This window comes from Erinaceus europaeus, chromosome 14, assembly GCF_950295315.1.
Source record: "Erinaceus europaeus chromosome 14, mEriEur2.1, whole genome shotgun sequence".
Taxonomy (NCBI): Eukaryota; Metazoa; Chordata; class Mammalia; order Eulipotyphla; family Erinaceidae; genus Erinaceus; species Erinaceus europaeus.
In genome coordinates, this window is record NC_080175.1 from 45,819,451 (window position 1) to 45,837,299 (window position 17,849).

Below are 17,849 nucleotides of genomic sequence, written 5' to 3' on the forward strand. Positions count from 1 at the left end.
TGATGTTGCCCCCATGTGGTGCCAGGATACTCAAACCCGAGTCCTCTCACATGGCAAAGTGTATGCTTTACTGGACGAGCCATCTCCTGTCCCTTAATCAGTCTTAAAAAATAAAACAGCACAAAGCACAAGGACTGGCGTAAGGATCCCGGTTCGAGCCCCAGCTCCCCACCTGCAGGGGAGTCGCTTCATTTGCAGGGGAGTCGCAGTGAAGCAGGTCTGCAGGTGTCCATCTTTCTCTCCCCCTCTCTCCATTTCTCTCTATCCTATCCAACAATGATGACATCAAAAACAACAACTACAACAATAAAAAACAAGGGCAACAAAAGGAAAAATAAATAAATATAAAAAATTGAAAAACAAAAACAAAGGGGCCTGGAGATAGCACACTTGGTAGAGCAAGGGAGAGGTCCCAGGTTCCAGACCTGACACCTCACAGGAACACCATAGCTGGTGGGAGCTGTGTGTAGGGGGAGGGTCCCATAGACTGTGGTGGAATGCTGTGGTCACTTCCTTTCTCTTTCTGAAAATTAATAAATTAAAAAGTCTGGGAGCAGTGGAGTCACACAGCATGAGGCCCTGACACTGCAAACAAGGCAAAGGAGGAGAATAGGGTGGAGAGGCAGCCCATGGGAGGGGAGGAGGTGTCAGAGCACAGTGTGTAGGTAGAGAGGAGAGCCTTGTCAGGTGTGGCCTTGACACTTCTGCTGCAGGCCAGAGGGTGCCCCTGAGAAGAGGAGAGGAAGCTCTGCAACAAAGGTGAAAACAGAAGATTCAAGAGGGACATCCCAGCTAGGGGAAGAGTCACTCACAAAACACACACACACCCACACCCCTAGAGTCAGTCACAAAACACACACACCTAGACAGATGTACACCCTTCCCCCCACCCATGCACAGGTGCACACTCCCAGGCCCCTGGCCTTCCTGCAGGACAACTTGGCACTGATGAATCCTGAGCAATGGAGAGGGTAGGGGCAGGGACCCTCTGTGGTGCCAGGATGGCCTGAGCGCCTACTGAATGCCTGTTTCATCCCCGTGTGCCCTGTTCCCCCTGGCAACTAAGGACACGGGGCTGGGAGCTTGGGAGCCTTGGAAGTGATCCTGCTATGAGCACATAGGATGGCTGCAGGGACTCACCCGGAACGCAGTGCCCTCCTCAATGATTGTGGGCAGTTGAGAGAGGCAGATGTCCACGGCCAGGTCCCAGGCTTGCCTGAGGGTGGGATAGGGGGAAGCAGAGCATGAGTGATTGGGGTCCGTGGGTGCAGGGGGCTCTCCCATCACCCTTCCAGAGAGCAATGCCATTGCCTCTGGAGTTGGGCTGAGGACAAGCTCAGGTGTCGGAAAGGGAGTCAGCCCACTGTCTCATGCAGCCTCTGTGCAAGTTTGGGGGCTCGGCACACATGCCCCATGGTCCTGTGTCATACCCTAGAGGCTTAGGTGCTCAGGTGCCCAATTATACAGGGACAAGGTGGACAGTGCTGTATGAGTGGGCAGGGCCAACTTCAGGGTAGGGGAACCTGCCACCCAGGATCTAACTCCACAGCCCACACACACCCTGGGCACCTTGATTCCAGTGCTGTGCCAGTCTTTGAGGTTCAGATGTAGAAACCACACAGATTTCTGAGGTTTTTGTATAGCTCATAAGCTTGTGGCATAAGCCTGGGTGGACACACTTGAGGAGGTGGGCCTGTTATCCCCCAAGGCTCCTGGGTAGTTTCTCAGGGGTGTCTGGCGGGGTAGGCAGCCTGATAGATGATAGCAGGCTGGCTGTAGTGTGCTGAGTGGCTACAGCATGTTTTGACTCCATGGTCACTTTGAACCACCTTTAACCCACAGGAAAGTGTAAGCACCGAGTAACACCTAGCAGCATCATCTGTCAGCAGACTCATCTGTGCCCCCATGGGCCTCCATGATCACTCCACACCTCATGAGTGGGTACAGGCTCCCACACTCTCTCCTTGTGGGAGCTGCCCAGGGCTCTCTGCACCCGCTGCCTCCCCCCTGCTTCCTGACACACACACTGAAGAGTTCAGGAAAGGCCTTCACACAGGAAGAGGGGCCAGCCAGTGGACACTGCCTCTGGCTGTTACATGGGCCAGGTAGCTCTGTAGTTGAGGGAAGGTGTCTCCAGCCTCTGTGGAATGTCTATTCCTTGGGGTCCCCCTTCCCCCTCATTTCTGGTGTGGACAGCTGCTTCTGTGTCCATCCCAAGCCAGCACTGGGATGTAGCCTGGGTCTGTTCTACTGTCAGCTGTGTGGCCTCAGCTGACCTTGCTGCCTGAGACACAACTCTGCGTTTGCCTGTCTGCCTCTGTGGTATGAGGACACATCCACCTGGCAGAACACTCCACCCTGGCTCCTGGCTTCTGCTCAGGTCCCAGGACACCATCCCTTCCATCCTGGGGTACCCATGGGCCCCTAGTGGCCATGCCCTGGCTCATGAGTGTGCAGGCAACTTCCAGGGGCTCCTGAAACCTGGGGTTCCCTCAGCAACCCCCCACCCCCAGGGGAGGTGAGAGTGTCCCAACATTCACCACCTCCCCTGCCTCCCAGGTCCTGTCCTTCCTGCCCTGCATATTGTCCCCCAGGTCCACACTGCAATGCTTTCTGCCTCTCTGGGCCCCCAACCCATGCTCCCCGGCCCTCAACCCCACCCCCTGTGTTGCCCTCACTCACTGTGCCCACTGCTCTCGCTGCTCAAGCCCACATCTTTGCTTCTAGCGACTACTCTGCATGGACTGAGTCAGCTTTTCGTGAAAAGAGGCAGAGGAGGAAGAGAGAGAGCTCTGGCCCCACAGGTGGGGGTGTGGGGGAAAGGGCAGGTGTTACCCATGGCAGGGGCCCTGGGCTCCATTTTCTATGTGCTCATCCACCAGCCAGGCCCAGGGGGCAGTGCCCTCATGCACAGACAAGCCCATATAGTGACAGCTCAGCAGGGCCTTGTCACCATCTGTGAACCAAGTCTGTGTCCTTCTGTGACCCTGGGTGATAGGAAGGCCCTGGTAGTGCTCCTGACAGTTAGGGACCCCCCCAAGATTTTCCTATAGAGATCATTAGTGCTAACCCTAGGTACAGTATGTGTCAGCCCTCCTCTCATTTCCATCCGATCCCCTGGGATCCAGACTGAGTGTGATGATCTCCTGGTCTCCCTGGAGGTGGAAATTTATCCTGTGTAAGCATGGTGGTGGACTCAGCTCCCAGAAAGGCTCTCTCCTCCCCAAGCCTTTTCCTGAGGGGTCCTGGGTCAGAGTAAAGTTTATTTAGGTTTATTTAATGAACCTGCAGTCTGTGTGTAAGAGTACCTTTACAAGTCATGTTAGTAAAGGATCAGGCCAAGGCTGAAAAACAAAAGACAGTAAAAACTGACTGGGGCACTCTTTCATTAGTCAGACTTAGGAAATGAACCCATTTTCTCCAGCTGGTCCACTGGCAGGCACGGCCATCCCCCTACTGATATAATTAGGAGGTAATCAGGAGATAATCAAAAGGCTTCAAAGTACAGGCAACAAATGGCTCCCATATGCTCTGTAAGTGCCCAGACCAGGATAAGCTACTTGTCATCCAGGAGGGAATGCTGCTGGTGTGGAAACAGTTAGGGAGAGCAATGAAGCCCTACTAAGAGGTACAGTAGGGTTAAGACCAGGGGAAGGTACGGGGTGTACCTTGCCTCTACACAGCAGGCTGACATGCACGCCCTGGCTCCATTTTCCAAAAAGGCTGCCAAGCTCTTGCCATCACCCCAGAGCTCTTCATGGTCCTGGAAGCTCTATACAAAGTGGAGAAGAGTGAGGTTTCATGGAGAGGCCACTTGAAACAGGTGTCTCCTGCACCCTGGCCAGAGATAGCTGTGCCAAGGAGGGGACAAACCTCTGTGACCTCATCATTGGAGGCTAGTGGCTTCTAGGTATATCTAGGCTCAACCTGGGGGTGGGGTGGGATGCTGCCCAGATCCAGCCCAGGCTGGCTGTTATTGCTTCCAGGTGAGATCCCTGGGATGGCAGGAGCCATATGGGTAGGTGGGCATCATTTAGGTGGCCGGGCCCACACAGAAGTGCTCAGAGCCAAGACTGGTTAGCACAGTGTCTGCAGGTGGGGAGGAGGGGCCTGCTTAGGGCTCCAGGGAGGAGTGGCAGTGAGACCCTCAGGAATGCTAAGAGTGGCTTCACCAGGGGACAGCAGGGGCCACCTCTCTGGCATTGTGGCTGATTCTTCCAGAAGAGGCTGGACTTGAGGACCCAGGACCCCATTAAAGTTCACAAACACCACACCCTTACCAAGGCTGACAGCTGTGTGACAATAATGCCGTCAGCTGGGCACTGCAGAAATAAAAATGAACTAGGTGGCTGAATTTGGCGTTGGGGGGGAGGGGGTGCTGTGGCTTGCAGGCCTGGTATCCATTCCCTCACTCACTCTTGCTCCAGCTTGGAGGTGTCTGGGTTCGCACTTCCCACAGCCGAGCTAGAGGCGTTCCAGAGTGTTCCAGAGCTGAGGCGCAGGCCTGTCCTCCCCCAGCCCCCAGCCCCTAGCCGGGAGGGAGCAGGGGCTCTTCGAGCCGTGGGCAGCTCATGACTCACTGTGGAAAACGTGCCATGCCAGCAGAGCTGGGGTTTTCAGGAAACGGCTGTGATGGATGGATGGATGGCAGGGGCCCAGGAGTGGGCGGTGGAGCCTCCCTCCAGGCTCCATCTGCACGGAGCTGCCCTGCCAGTACCCGGGAATGCCGACTATTACTGCCCAGGGGAGCCAGGCTCTAAGACTGGCAGAAATTGAAAGCAAAGGAGAATGGCTCTCTGATGGCCCCACATCAAAAATTAAACAGGAAGCTGGTCTAGCTTTTTCATCACCAGCACCCCTGCTAGAAGTGGCGTGCAAGCATGTGTTATTCTGGACTTTAACCTCAATTACTGTTAGGCTTTGTTCTCTGCACCCCCTACTAAAAATTCAACCTCTCGCCGCTGCCACCCATGGAATATCATAACCAGATAGTGAATTATTCATTTTCAAGGCTGAGCCTGACTGCCTCTGCTGGGTGCTCCTGGGGAAGTACAAAGGGTGGCCTCTTTATGGGTGCATGTGTGTGGGGAGTTGGGGCTCAGACTAATGTTTTAAGGTTTCCCCTCTTGCCCCCTCAATACATAATATGGAAATCCAGGGTCACATACCACCAATCCAGCATCCAGCATACACAGGCCCCCACCAGCTGCTGATGAAAGACACCCTGGGGGAGTCGGGCTGTAGCGCAGCGGGTTAAGCGCAGGTGGCGCAAAGCACAAGGACCGGCATAATGATCCTGGTTCGAACCCCGGCTCCCCACCTGCAGGGGAGTCGCTTCACAGGCGGTGAAGCAGGTCTGCAGGTGTCTATCTTTCTCTCCTCCTCTCTGTCTTCCCCTCCTCTCCATTTCTCTCTGTCCTAAAAAAAAAAAAAAGAAAAAAAAAAAAGAAAGACACCCTGGTCTCTAGCCTCAGGGTTCCCCCACCCTGCTGCTGCTTCCACCGCTGCGTCAGTGCCTGCCCCACCTCACTGCTCTCCTTTGAGAACAGTAGTCTGAGTTGTCATTGTCCCTCAGAACACCCCTCAGATGGGGTGGCCAGACACCAACAAAGGAGAGAGCAGAAAAGGTGGCTCCCGTGGCCAAGCCACATGGGAAGTAGGGCCCTGGCATTTGAGAAATGGGGTTTACAACTCCCTAGAGTGACCATACTCATGAACCCACACAGAAGGGCTCCTGCTGTGGTGACCAAACTGCAACTCAGCCAAGGGTTGGAGGGACACTGTCTGAGATGTCCCTCTAGCCAAGTCGGCGTGACCTGCAGGAGGAGCTGCATGACCCAGCTCTTCCTGACTCTGACTCTGTGCCAGCAGGGAGAGTCTGTACAGAAACCGGGGCCACTGCCAGCTGGAGGGTCTCTCTCTGAGCCTTCAGCAGTGCTTCCTGTTAAGCTTCAGTGTGGGCACAGAGTCAGGGTCATGTACTACTCTCCGGCATGGGACATGGGCCAGCTTCAAGGTCCCAGGTCATCAGGACACTAGCAGGACCCAGACAGCCACCCTTCATCCACCCCACTGTGATCAGGGTCATCAGTGATGGTTCACATTTCAGGAAGGCTGCAGCTTCCACATTCTGGAACATTCTTTCACAGGTCTAGTCTGAGATACAGTGCTGGCACTTTTCCTCTGGGGATGGGAGGGGAGCCCTTGGGTTCTCTTTTTGCTTGCTGAACCCCATCTCCCATAACCTTTCTGGAGGCAGCAGAAGGGGGCAGGTGAGGCCACAGACTCCCAGGTCTTCCTTCAAGTGGAGTTTACCCTGACACCCAGGTTGAGGTGCTGACTGGCTTGCAGGGACCAGGCAAAAGCCCAGAGCAGCCACACTGTAGGCCTGTGGCTGAGTGACAGGGCAGAGACCCTCTTCTCTCTGCCGCCACGAGTGTGCTTCTTCTCTGTGTCTGAAGCTAGATTTACATTTGATTGCTGATCTAGTGGGTTAGCAGTGTCACTACCAGCACTGGATGGATGGATGGGTGCTTTCTCTGCAGCTAATCCCCGAGGTTCCTGTGGGGATGTGGGTTCAACATGGTGGAGTGTGTGTGCCATGTGTGCTGCTCACAGGCTGCAGACTCATCCTCTCTCAGGCACAAAAGGGCTGGGGGCAGGAGGGGGAATGCAGGCTGGGCCCAGGCTGTCACCAGTCCAGGCTACGTGGATCTAATGGGCTCTAGTCACGACCATTCAAGAATAGTGAATGAGGCTGGGTCTGAGCACTGGGAGCACAGGAGTCCTGCTCAATACACTCTGCTCTGGAAAAGGACTCCTCTTCCATCTTCTCTGTCTCCTATACTGTCAGGGAAAACCTTAACCTAGATGGCTCAACTTTAAATGACAGCTTTTCGGGTTTTAAAGGCTTAATGGAAGTCTACATGGAGATGATTAATTACAAAAGTAATATCTACCAGCTTCTAAAGAGGAGACCTCTTGCTCTAGTCCTATAGGGGACTGGCACCAGGCATAGCTTTTTATGATCCCCCCATATATTTAAACAAGATTATACTGCTGAATGGCACACAAGATGTGTTTAAATTTAGGGGTTAAAAAAGAAAAAGAATTAAGAGGTCCAAACCCCAGAATGTGCCTTCTTGGGGAAGCCAAGAAGTCAGCTTGGGAACCAGTAGACCCATATCAGCCTGGCCACAGTATGTCTCCTCCTGCACCCTCCCCCCCTGAATGTCCATTGGAGCAGGCCTGTGGAGGTGCATCTCTGTGAGGACAGTGGCAGCTGGGAGGTGGCTGCGGTTCCCTCTGTGGGGTGCCCTTGGGGCTAGTGCTGTCTCCTTGTGATGCCTAAGAACATGTAGGGGGTTACAAGTACATTCACTCTGAACACAGCCCAGATGGGCACAGTGGGTTAAGCGCATGTGGCACAAAGTGCAAGGACTGGCATGAGGATCCCGGTTCGAGCCCCCAGCTCCCCACCTGCAGGGGAGTTGCTTCACAGGCAGTAAAGCAGATCTGCTATCTTTCTCTCTCCCTCTCTGTCTTCCACTCCTCTTTCCATTTCTCTCTGTCCTATCCAACAACAATGGCATCAATAACAACAATAATAATAACTACAACAATAAAAACAAAGGGAATAAAAAGGGAAAATAAATAAATATTAAAAAATAATAATAATAAAAAAAGAAACAGGTTGACTGGGAGCCAGGAGGCTGGACACTAAGGGGAGAGGAATTCCCTTTTGAACCTCTCAATCTCTGCAGGAGACAGATGGGCATTGACAGAGGGGAACACCTGTTATAGTATTGGCCCCACTGCTGGGGGAACTGAGGCAGGTGGGTCACCCCATCCTCATAGCTGCAGAGGGTAGGTTCACACAGCTGCAAGACTCACTCAGCTTGACTTTGCTCTCCATCAGGGCCACTTTCCTGCCCAGGGCGTGCTTTCCCGGAGCACTGCCTAACAGAACCCCAAAGCCAGTCTGCACCCTTAAAAACCAACTAGAGATCATCCAAAAGGGAGGACAAAGGCCCTAGGCTACAGCTGACACATCACAGGGGTGTCTGAGATTGAGCCACTATATGGTACCCAAGTCCTTAGGGTGCTACACCAGCCCCAGAGCAGCTCTAGAAAATGTTCATAAAGGGGGAGGTCGGGGAAACAGAAACCCCCAGGAGTCCACGAGCTTCTCCCAAGCCCCAGGCTTTCTGTATGCTCAAGACTCCGTGGGCTGCTGTGTTCCTTGGCAGCCGTGTGGACGAGGACTGTTGTATGAGCTTTGGGGAGCAGGATGCACAGGGCAGAAGGCTATTGTTTCAGTCAGAGGAGATAACTCTGGAGGGGCTGCTGCCTCATTTAGACCATAGGCCTCATACTGAGCAGTGCTACACAAACAAGTGCTGAGCCTAGAGACCTCCAAGAGGTCCATGAGTCACGACCTTGAGATGAGTGGAAAGATACAGGGTGATGCCCGGCTGAGCCTTTAGGCAGAAGTTTGCTCTTAGCCCTGGTCTCTGTCCTGTCCTGCAGTACTGTGTCCCCTCTGGGGTGGCTTTGCTGGGCTTCTCTCCCACTTCCTGTCCCTTAGAGTGCATGGCATCCCTTTTCTTAAAGAGAGTTAGGCTGCTCTATGGATCTAGTCTGCAGAAACATGGGCCCTCCCCTGATTATTCAGGCTAAGCATTGCAGTGGCTGGCAGGCAACCCTCTCCTAATCTAGCTTCCATGAGCTCATGAGGTTGACACCATCTGCATTTTGCTGACATGGGCTTTAGGCTGCTATTGCGCCCGACTTCTCAGGTGTTCAGCTCTATTTCTTCATTCTCCACACAGGGGAGGGGTTCTTTCTGCCACTCAATCTTAGTAAGGATTCAGACTGCACCTGCTTTAACTTTCCCTGTTGACAGTGTGATGTTGTGACTGCCACATAAAAACATTAGTTCCTGGGGAGTCGGGCGGTAGCATAGTGGTTAAGTGCATGTGGCGCAAAACGCAAGGATCCCAGTTCGGGCCCCTGGCTCCCTACCTGCAGGGGAGTTGCTTCACTGGTGGTGAAGCAGGTCTGCAGGTGTCTGTCTTTCTCGCCCCCTCTCTGTCTTCCCCTCCTCTCTCCATTTCTCTCTGTCCTATCCAACAATGACATCAAGAACAACAATAAAAACAAGGGCAACAAAAGGGAAAATAGATAAATATAATAAAAAAAATTAGTTCCTGTTAGATCTGCTCAGCTAACAGAGTGCATGCCTTACTGTGCTTGAGGCCCTGGATTTGACCTCAACTCCCCATGCAAACACTATGGACAGTATTGGGGTAGGGGAGAGGTCTCCATGGGTGGTGGAGCTGTGCTAACCTATTCCTCCATCTCTCCCCTCTCTCAAGAAGAAATCAAAGTGCAAAAATGGGGCCTGGTGGGTTCTCTCAGCAGGGCCACAAGTCTGAGACCCAGGGTTCACTCCTTGCTGCCAAAAAGAACACGAGCTCCTGGCTTTCCTCGAGTGAATGAGAGGCAGGGAGTTTATAAGCTCCTAGATGTTCCAGGTTTTTGGTTGTCCGGGGACAACGTGGTGATCCACATATTAATAAACCAGTGGCTAAAATGAGAAGACACCACAGCGCGGTTATGGAGGCTAAAGATAAATGCATTGCTCTTTTTAGATGCTTGTATCAAGGTTTCCCCCACTGTGGGATGGAACTGACTCACTTGTGCTTTCTTGTTCCATTTTAGCACTTCCTCAATTTCTGCTTCTGCTGGAATGGCAAGGGTACAGATGACCCCAGGTGTCCCCAGATACAATGGCACAGTGAAAGGCAGCTTTATTCCTAGTACTGTTGCCACCTTCAGGGTAAACAGAGTGGCCCTGCTTGGGCACGTTATTGCCCACAGTCCCAAAGGACCACACTCGGATGTGTGTGCATACCTGTGACATAAACATGAGGGCTCACTGGAACCCAACAGTTTCAATTCTCCATAGTAATCCCAGACATGCCTCATATGGTGCATTTTCTCTGCCCTGGATCTATTCATTCCCCAGCCCCTCAGTGACAGAGGTGGGAAGCGGGAAGGAGCTCAGAGCCACCTGCTCCTTGCTCACAGAGCCTCAGGCAGAACCCTGTCTCCTCTCTGTAATCATCAGGGTCTCTGGGCTGGGATAGGCTTCCTACCTGGCTTCCTTCCCCCACAGACACAAGCACCCACCCAGAGTCTGGCAGACATGAGCCACTCACCACATGGCATGCATGTAGGTGGGGGGCAGACGTGGGCTGCTGACCGGGGTGCAGTTGTATGACCTCATGATCCTCTCTGCCAGAAGGAAATTCCGGAACAGACTGGCCACCAGCAGATCCTGTCTGAAGAGCTTCTGGAAGAGATCTGTAGGAAGACAGGAGAGGCATCATCTCACGTCCAGTGTGCGAAGACAAACACACATTTATTATTTTATTTTGAAAACCAGGGTTGCTGCTGGGACTCCATGCCTCATGCCTGTACATTCCCACCACTCCTGGGGGACTTTTTTCTTTCTTTCTTTTTTTTTTTTTTTCTTGTTCCCAGACAGGAGCTGAAAAACAACAGAGAGAGCAAGAGACAGCAAAAGGAGACGGTGGAGGTACTGAACCCAGGTCTGTATTCTACTGGGTGAACCATCTCTAGGCTATCCCCTCCCCTTAATTTACTTCTATCTTTTAAAATTAATTAATTAATTAATATTTAAAATTTGGATAGAGACAGAGGGAAGAGGCAGATAGGGAAGGAGAGAGACACTGCTTCACTCTCTATGAAACAGGAGGGGACTGGTGGCTTGAACTCAGATTCTTCAACCAGATATACTACCTCCCAGCCTCATATCAATAACACTTTAAAAATATTGGGGGGGAGTGGCAGGCAGTGGCGCATCTGGTTAAGCACATATAATACAAAGCACAAGAACCCACAGAAGGATCCAGGTTCAACCCCCCGGCTCCCCACCTGTATGGGAGATGCTTCACAAGTAGTGAAGCAGGTCTGCAGGTATCTTTCTCTCTCCCTATCTCCCCCTCCTCTCTCAATTTCTCTCTACCTTATCCAATAAAATAGAAAAATAAATGGCTGCCAGGAGTAGTGGATGCCTAGTGCCAGCACCAAGCCCCAGTAACTGGAAGCAAATATATATTGTTTTTCAGTGAAAGAGATAGTGTGAAAGATAGAGATACAAAGATAGAGCAGGCGAGTCTTTTACAAAACTATGATGCTGTCTCCCAGGCCTCTATCAAAAACTCTTAAAAGCAAGTTGAGCAAAACAGATACATTTCCCATGGGTAGTACAGACAAGTATACATAAGTAGGAAGAAACTCCAAATTCCAAAATCGTCAATAAAAAAAATGTCCTAGTGATTTTTCATGGCAGTCCTGGTTAGGGAAACACAAATAGCACCAAAGATTTCAAGGAGAGAGAAGCCCTACGGCAGCACCAGTCTCACCTCGAGGAAGCACATTCCAGGCGATGGTGTCCGTGATGGCTGTGAAGATCCAGTTCAGCTCACCCAGCGGAGTCCTCCTGTCGTTCAGCCGCCCAGGGATTCTAGGAAACATGGGGTTTCTGTTAGTGATACCATGGTGAGAGGGAAGACCTGAGGGGAGGCAGCTTCGGGTGTAGCTGGGTGGTAGAGCCTGTGCCTACTACTCAAGGGAGGGCCCGGGGTAGACAAGACAGATGAGAGCCAAGTGTTGTATGCTTTACATTGGTTTGTTCTAGCCCTCCCCCACCAAGAGAATTAGATCAGTCCAGTTAGTTTCGCGGGCCTGCTTGGCCCTGCCCCAAAGGAACCCCACGAGAGTTCCAGAGTTGGAGGGTTCCAGAGTTCCAGAGTAAGGGAGAGTGCTTGTGCCGCCGCAAAGAGACAGCAGAGTTCTGTTTGGTGATTAGTTTGTCTTACTTTATGAATCGTTGTTCCTGAATAAAGAAATACAGCTGCCCTGCCCAGCCGTTGTCTCCGCGTCTCTGTTACCTGCCGTGAAGCTAGCCCGCCCAGCAAGAGCCACCGAATTTTAACAACAGCCAAGGAAGGTAGAGAGTGCAGCCCAGAGGTGGGAGCACTAGGCTCTGCCCAGGCTACTATAGCCTGCCCTGTTTCTAAGACTTACTTATTTTTAAATTTTGATGTGTTTCCAGGGCATGAGCTGAGGCTGTGATACCTCCAAGCTGCTTCTCCCCACTCAATTTTTGAATTCTATATACTTATATATACTTACGGGAGGGGCACCAGAGCATGGCTCCACCACCCACAGAGCTCCCTAGGTGCTGTTCATGGTGCTACCATGTTGTGCCAGGGCTCGGACTCGGCCCCACACCTGCTAAAGTGTGCACTCCACTCACTGAGCCATCTCCCAGCCCCAAGACTCATCTACTTCTACGTGTCATCTTCTATGTTACATCTCCAGACTCTACCTCCACCTTCCACCTTCTTCCCACTCCATGTTGATGCAAAGGCATCAGACCAACACCCAAGACCATATCTGCGGGGAGCCTTGCACCTGGACTCCTGTCTCTGTGGAGCTGTGGCATTTGCTACAGAAGCATTTAAGCCGCATTCTATGGCTCAATCTTCTCCATGCTGTCACCACCCACAGGAGCACACTGGTCTCCCAGGAGCCCATGTAGGAAAGCTTGCTCCACAGGGCCATTCATTCAGCACACATCGGGGCCTAGGAGTGGGAGGAGGAGGCCATGGGTGCAGGAGAATGGAGCAGGAGCTTCCAGTGTGGTGGGAGAGGTTGGGTAGCCAACAGAGCAGGCACACAACAGCCCAGGACACGCAGCCCAGCCAGTGTGGGGAGGAACTCTGCCAAAGGTGGTGGGAGGTGGCACTGGGAGACAGGGACAGGAGGAAGCACCAGCCAGCAGAGAGCAGGGGGCTGCACGTGTGTGTGTGGGGTGGGGTGGCACTTGGCTACCCCTGAGAGTTAGGGTAGGAGCTGTGGACGGGCCCCCTAAATCAGACATACTCTAGTGGATAGAGAATGAGAGAAACTGGGGTGGGTAGTTAATAGAGGGATGGAGACAGAGACACCTGCTGCCCTGCTGTGAAGCTTCCCCCCTGGGGTCTTGAACCTGGTTCTTTGTGCATGGTAACATTTGTACTCAACTGGATGTGCCACTGCCCAGCTCTATTTTTATTTTTTTTCTTCTTTTAAATTACCTTTATTTGTGGTCCGGGAGGTGGCACAGTGGATAAAGCATTGGACTCTCAAGCATGAGGTCCTGGTTTCAATCCCCCACAGTACATGTACCAGAGTAATATCTGGCTCTTTCTCTCTCCTCCTATCTTTCTCATGAATAAATAAATATTTTAAAAAATCTTTATTTATCAGACAGAGACAGCCAGAAATTGAGAGAGGAGGGTGTGATATATATATATGGAGAGAGAGAGAGAGAGAGAGAGAGAGCTACAGCCCTGCTTCACTGTTTGTGAAGCTTTCCCCCTGCAGGTGGGGACCAGGGGCTTGAACCCAGATTCTTGTGCATTGTAACATGTATGCTAAACCAGGTGTGCCACTGCCCGCTCCCCTCCTTTTTTTTTTTTTTTAATTTAAGAGTTTACTGGAGCAAATATCTATTTGAATAGAATAGCACAAGACAGATATAGTTAGGAACATTTAACATAGCTAAGGTAGGGATAAGGCTTTTACAGAGAAGACACAGAAGCAAAACATGGAAAATATTCAATCATTCATTATCTATAGGCTAACTTATTTTATTTCTTTTAAGAGGTGTGTGTGTGTGTGTGTGTGTGTGTGTGTGTGTGTGTGTGTGTGTGTGTGTGGTGGGGGAAGCCCCAAAGCTTCCTTGAGTGTGGTAGGAGCTGGGCTTGAACTTGGGTTGCACACATGGCAAAGCAGCGCACTATCCAAGTGAGCTAGTTTGCTAGCCTGATGTAATGGCTCTTATTCTAGCCATCTCTCTCACAGGAGACCTGCTTCCAAAGGAATGTTCCCCTGTGGCTTGGTTCAGAGATGAGAGTGGGATTCCTGCTGTTTATAAGACTTTCAGATCAGTAACTCCTGTGAGCTGGGCCCATTCCATGGCACCACTCTGTGTGAGGACAGTCACAGAGGCCCCAGGAAAGGCACAGCTGGGCTGGCTGCTTAACTTCCTCCTCCATATAACATCTTCTCCTGAGCCCCCCCCCAAGATGATAGGACAAGAAAAATAGGAGACAGGAAGCCAGTGAAATGATAGAAAACAGCATCAGTGTCCAAGCGACTCCAGAAGTCTCCTCAGAAATATTTCTAAATTCCAGAAAGCTTTCTGCCCCCAACAGGGAAGGCATTGTCTACCCAGAGGGAAAGACTATGACTCCTGACAATGTTTTGTGGCTTTGTGTGCTGTTATCTTCAAGGTGCCAGGCTCAGATCAGCCCTCAGCACAGGAACAAGGGTCTGTGAATAGCAGAGTCAAGCAGCTGCTTTCCATAGGCAGCAGGGTTTAGCCCGCAGGGTGGATGAGTGCGGGAGTGTGGGGTTCCTCCCTGGAAGAAACACGTCCAAAGACTGACCCAAAACCAGAGTGAAAAATGGGGAGTCAGAAGCATCTGTCTGTGAGCAAGGAGTAAGGAAACAAGGGAACAGCAATGGTGAGGTGGCAGTGAGCTGTTGTCTGAGTATTTTTACGTGTGTGTGTGTGTGTGTGTGTGTGTGTGTGTGTGTAGGCACAGCTGTACAACATTAAGTAGAGAAGACAAAGAGTGCAGACTCTTGGACTCTTGGTTACACATTAGGAGCCTCAGCACACCATACTGGCGAACACGTTCTTGACCGTTCACTTGTACACAGCTGACACTGTTCACCTGTGGCTGAGGGAAGGCCACACTGTGTGTGTGTGTGTGTGTGTGTGTCGCAGGGTTCACCTTCACAGAGTGAAAAAAAGCTGCGTCCCTGCTGGCTGGCCAAGTCACTGGGCTGTCAGGTGAGTTTTTAAACTGCTATCAGGGTTGTCACTGGGGCGTGGTGCCTGCATGGCAGATCCACTGTTCCCAGCAGCTGTTTTTCCCCTTTTTTCTTCCCTTTATTTGATAGGCTAGAGAGAAATTGAGAGAGCAGGGAAGGTAGAGAGGGAGAGAAGGAGAGACACCTGCCGATCTGCTTCACTGTTGTGAAGGGTCCCTTTGCAGGCCAAGAGCAGCAGCTCGAACCTGGGTCCTTGTGCACTGGAATGTGCACTCAGTTGGGTGCACTGCCATGCTTTAAATGCAAAACCAGACCCCCTACTGCCATGTGCTCAAAAGGCCACAGATTTCCAGTGAAGGGGCTATTGATCCCCATGCCACCTGCTGACAGAGTTCACAATTCTTCTCTGTCTGTAGACTGGACCACATGGACTGGGTCCAACTATCCTCATTTCTCATGCCAACAGCAGTGTTAAGACCCAGTGCCATGGAGTGTGAGGTCATTGGTGGGCACAAGGGAGGGGGCAGTGTAGCCTACAAACACCACCCACATCACAAAAGCTGCTGGGGCATTTGGGTAATGAGCAGGGCAGCCCTCTAGCCATCTCCACATGGTGCTCATGGAGGACTCCCTTCCCTGGGAGCAGTGGGGGCAGCTCACTGAGCTGGGAGACATGGAGGGGGCTCTGGGCCCGCCTGTGTGGCCCGGGCCTTCTGGCGGTTTCTCTGCTCTGAGTCACCCAGGCCAACCTTCTGTGCAAAGCAGGACGGAAATAAAATGGATAGATCGCACTTCAGGAGCCAGTGAGATCTCCTGAGGAAATGCATGCCACCTCCTCAAACCCTGCAGCACCACTGTTGCCACAGGGGTTATTTTTACCCGAACATCTGGGCTTTCCTATGGGTTTCTGATTCTTTTTGGGGGTGACCTTCCTTGCCTTCAACCCCTAGGCTGTCATGGGGGGTCATCTGGCCCTGGCACACACCAGCTGCGTGACAGCTTGTTCACCCCAGTTTTTCTCTCTTCTCCCTCCCCCCAAAGCCCAGGTCAGCTACAGCTGCATTTATGGGGGTGACGGGGCTGGGGCAGGGAAAGCTTGCTTTTGGCTTCCCCAAGTCCCAGGGACAGGCCAGCTCTTCTCCTTAGGAGTTTCAGCTCTCAAGTTCACAGACTCCCTCCATGGGGGACCTGCCACACAGGGCTGGGGACTAGGGGTGGGTGTGGGGTCACAGACTGGCCTCCCATCCCAGGAAACCTCCCAGCTGGTGGCCAATCCACTTTGATCCCCTTGACACTGTCTTGCCCTGACTTTGACTCACATGGTAAAATATGGTTGCATCCTCTCTGTCTCTGCCTGCCCCCAGGGGGAGTGGCTGGGAATCACAGACCCCAGAAGTCTGCCCTCCCGTCTGGCTATTTGCTAAGCCTCCGGATGTGGCCGTCCCCTTCTTCTGGACCTAAACAGCCTCTTGGCACATGCTCCACCAGGTGTCCATCTCCAGCCCCGTCTCTCCCTTCAAGTCTCACAGGACAGCGATCCTGGAAGTGGCTCCCCTGACCTCCCCAGCACCTACCAACAGCCAGGCCGTTCATCTCTACCCTCGACCCTGTGCAGGGGCTCTCATGGGAACCACAAGCACAATTCACTCATCTGGCCCCAGTCCTCAACTACACAGAGCCCTCTTTTTGGCTCTGTGGAGATACACCATCCTCTCCCCAACCAAGCCAGGAGCCTACTGGCTCCTCCACCTAACCCTCAGCTCTAGCTCCTGCCACATGGGCATCCCTCTGGTCAGCACGGGTTGTGGGGCTCTGGCTACAGGGGTGAGGGCTGGAGTCCAGCAGGATGCATGCAGAGTTCTGAGCGCATGCAGAGGTGGCTCTCAGTGGGGATTGCTGAGTGTACAATGATCACCTATCACTCGACCTGAGCTAGTTATCTTTGAATTGGGCCCCACAGACACAAGATCAAAGTTTGTCTCTACTCTTTTGTCCCCGTCATCCCTAATGCCCCTAGAAATTGCCTCCCTATGCACAAAGTCTGTGATAGCAGAGGTAGGGGTGGGGCTGGGGAGGGTGTCCTCTCTAACTGGATAGAAGACTAACTCAGACCTCCTGGGGTTTCTCTGGTGCCCCAATATTTACTCTTCTCTTCAGTCACCACTGCTCTGTGCATGCTAATCATCTGTGTAACTAGACCCTCAATTCTGTATGAAAAATGACTTACTTTCCTCGATATAAATCAATTTCCTTATAGTTTCTGGCAGAGTGCTGAGCACACAGCATGAGCCCGGCAGCCCACAGGTCTGACTCATGGCAGTTTCCTCTTTGAAAACAATTGCTACCCTCAGCCAGCACTTCCCGAGGCTGATATGAAGGAGCACTGCCCAGGCCTCCCAGGAAAGCTGGGCCTGATGTGGTCAGGACTCAGTGTGTCTTGAGCTGTGAGGTGGAGGCAGAGACCGAAGGCTTGGCCTCTCTAAGAGCTACGACTCTGACGGGTCATGGTGCTGACCTGGCATCAGAGCCCCCTCCTGGCCCCCGCTGTCCCCTGTCCCAGGTCTACACCTCAGACCTCAGCCAACACAAGTGGTTGCGGAAGGCTTTGCAAGCTGCAAGCTGCCCTATCAACTCCCTTGTGGTCTTTTCTGTCACTAAATATAGCGCTTCTTGGTGACTCAGAGCTTGTCATTTCCAGTAATCCAATGCATCCTCATGTCTGTGCAGACACCTCCCTATCCCCACAGCACCTCTGGAGATTCAGCTCTCGCCTCCTACTCCTCCTCACATGTTCTGCCCAGGCTCCCAGGGTGCCTGCAGACCTCTGTCCTGAAGCATGGCTTCAGGTGGGCTTTGAGCTCTGCGCAAGGAGATCCGTGCATGTTCTCTTTGGCACTAAGCCAGTGCTCGGCCCAAACACAAAGCCACAG

At 52.3% G+C, this 17,849-nt stretch overlaps 1 protein-coding gene and 1 long non-coding RNA gene across 5 annotated transcripts in view; one reads left to right on the forward strand and one right to left on the reverse strand.

Moving 5' to 3' along the window:
• The window catches only part of RPTOR (regulatory associated protein of MTOR complex 1), a 352,764-nt gene that overhangs the window by 79,191 nt on the left and 255,724 nt on the right, over positions 1-17,849 (reverse strand). For all 3 annotated transcript variants that reach the window (XM_060171822.1, XM_060171821.1, XM_060171823.1), the window contains exons 8-10: positions 11,454-11,554; positions 10,224-10,368; positions 1,141-1,216 (exon numbers count right to left, since the gene is read on the reverse strand). In XM_060171822.1, coding sequence (XP_060027805.1) covers positions 1,141-1,216; positions 10,224-10,368; positions 11,454-11,554 — 322 coding nt within the window. The remainder of the gene's footprint in view (positions 1-1,140; positions 1,217-10,223; positions 10,369-11,453; positions 11,555-17,849) is intronic.
• On the forward strand, positions 14,444-17,582 carry LOC132532662 (uncharacterized). Of its 2 annotated transcripts, XR_009544569.1 has the most exons (4): positions 14,444-14,606; positions 14,873-14,938; positions 16,284-16,464; positions 17,177-17,582. It is a non-coding gene; the product is annotated as an uncharacterized LOC132532662 (long non-coding RNA). The 2 variants fall into 2 exon arrangements; XR_009544568.1 differs by lacking the exon at positions 14,873-14,938.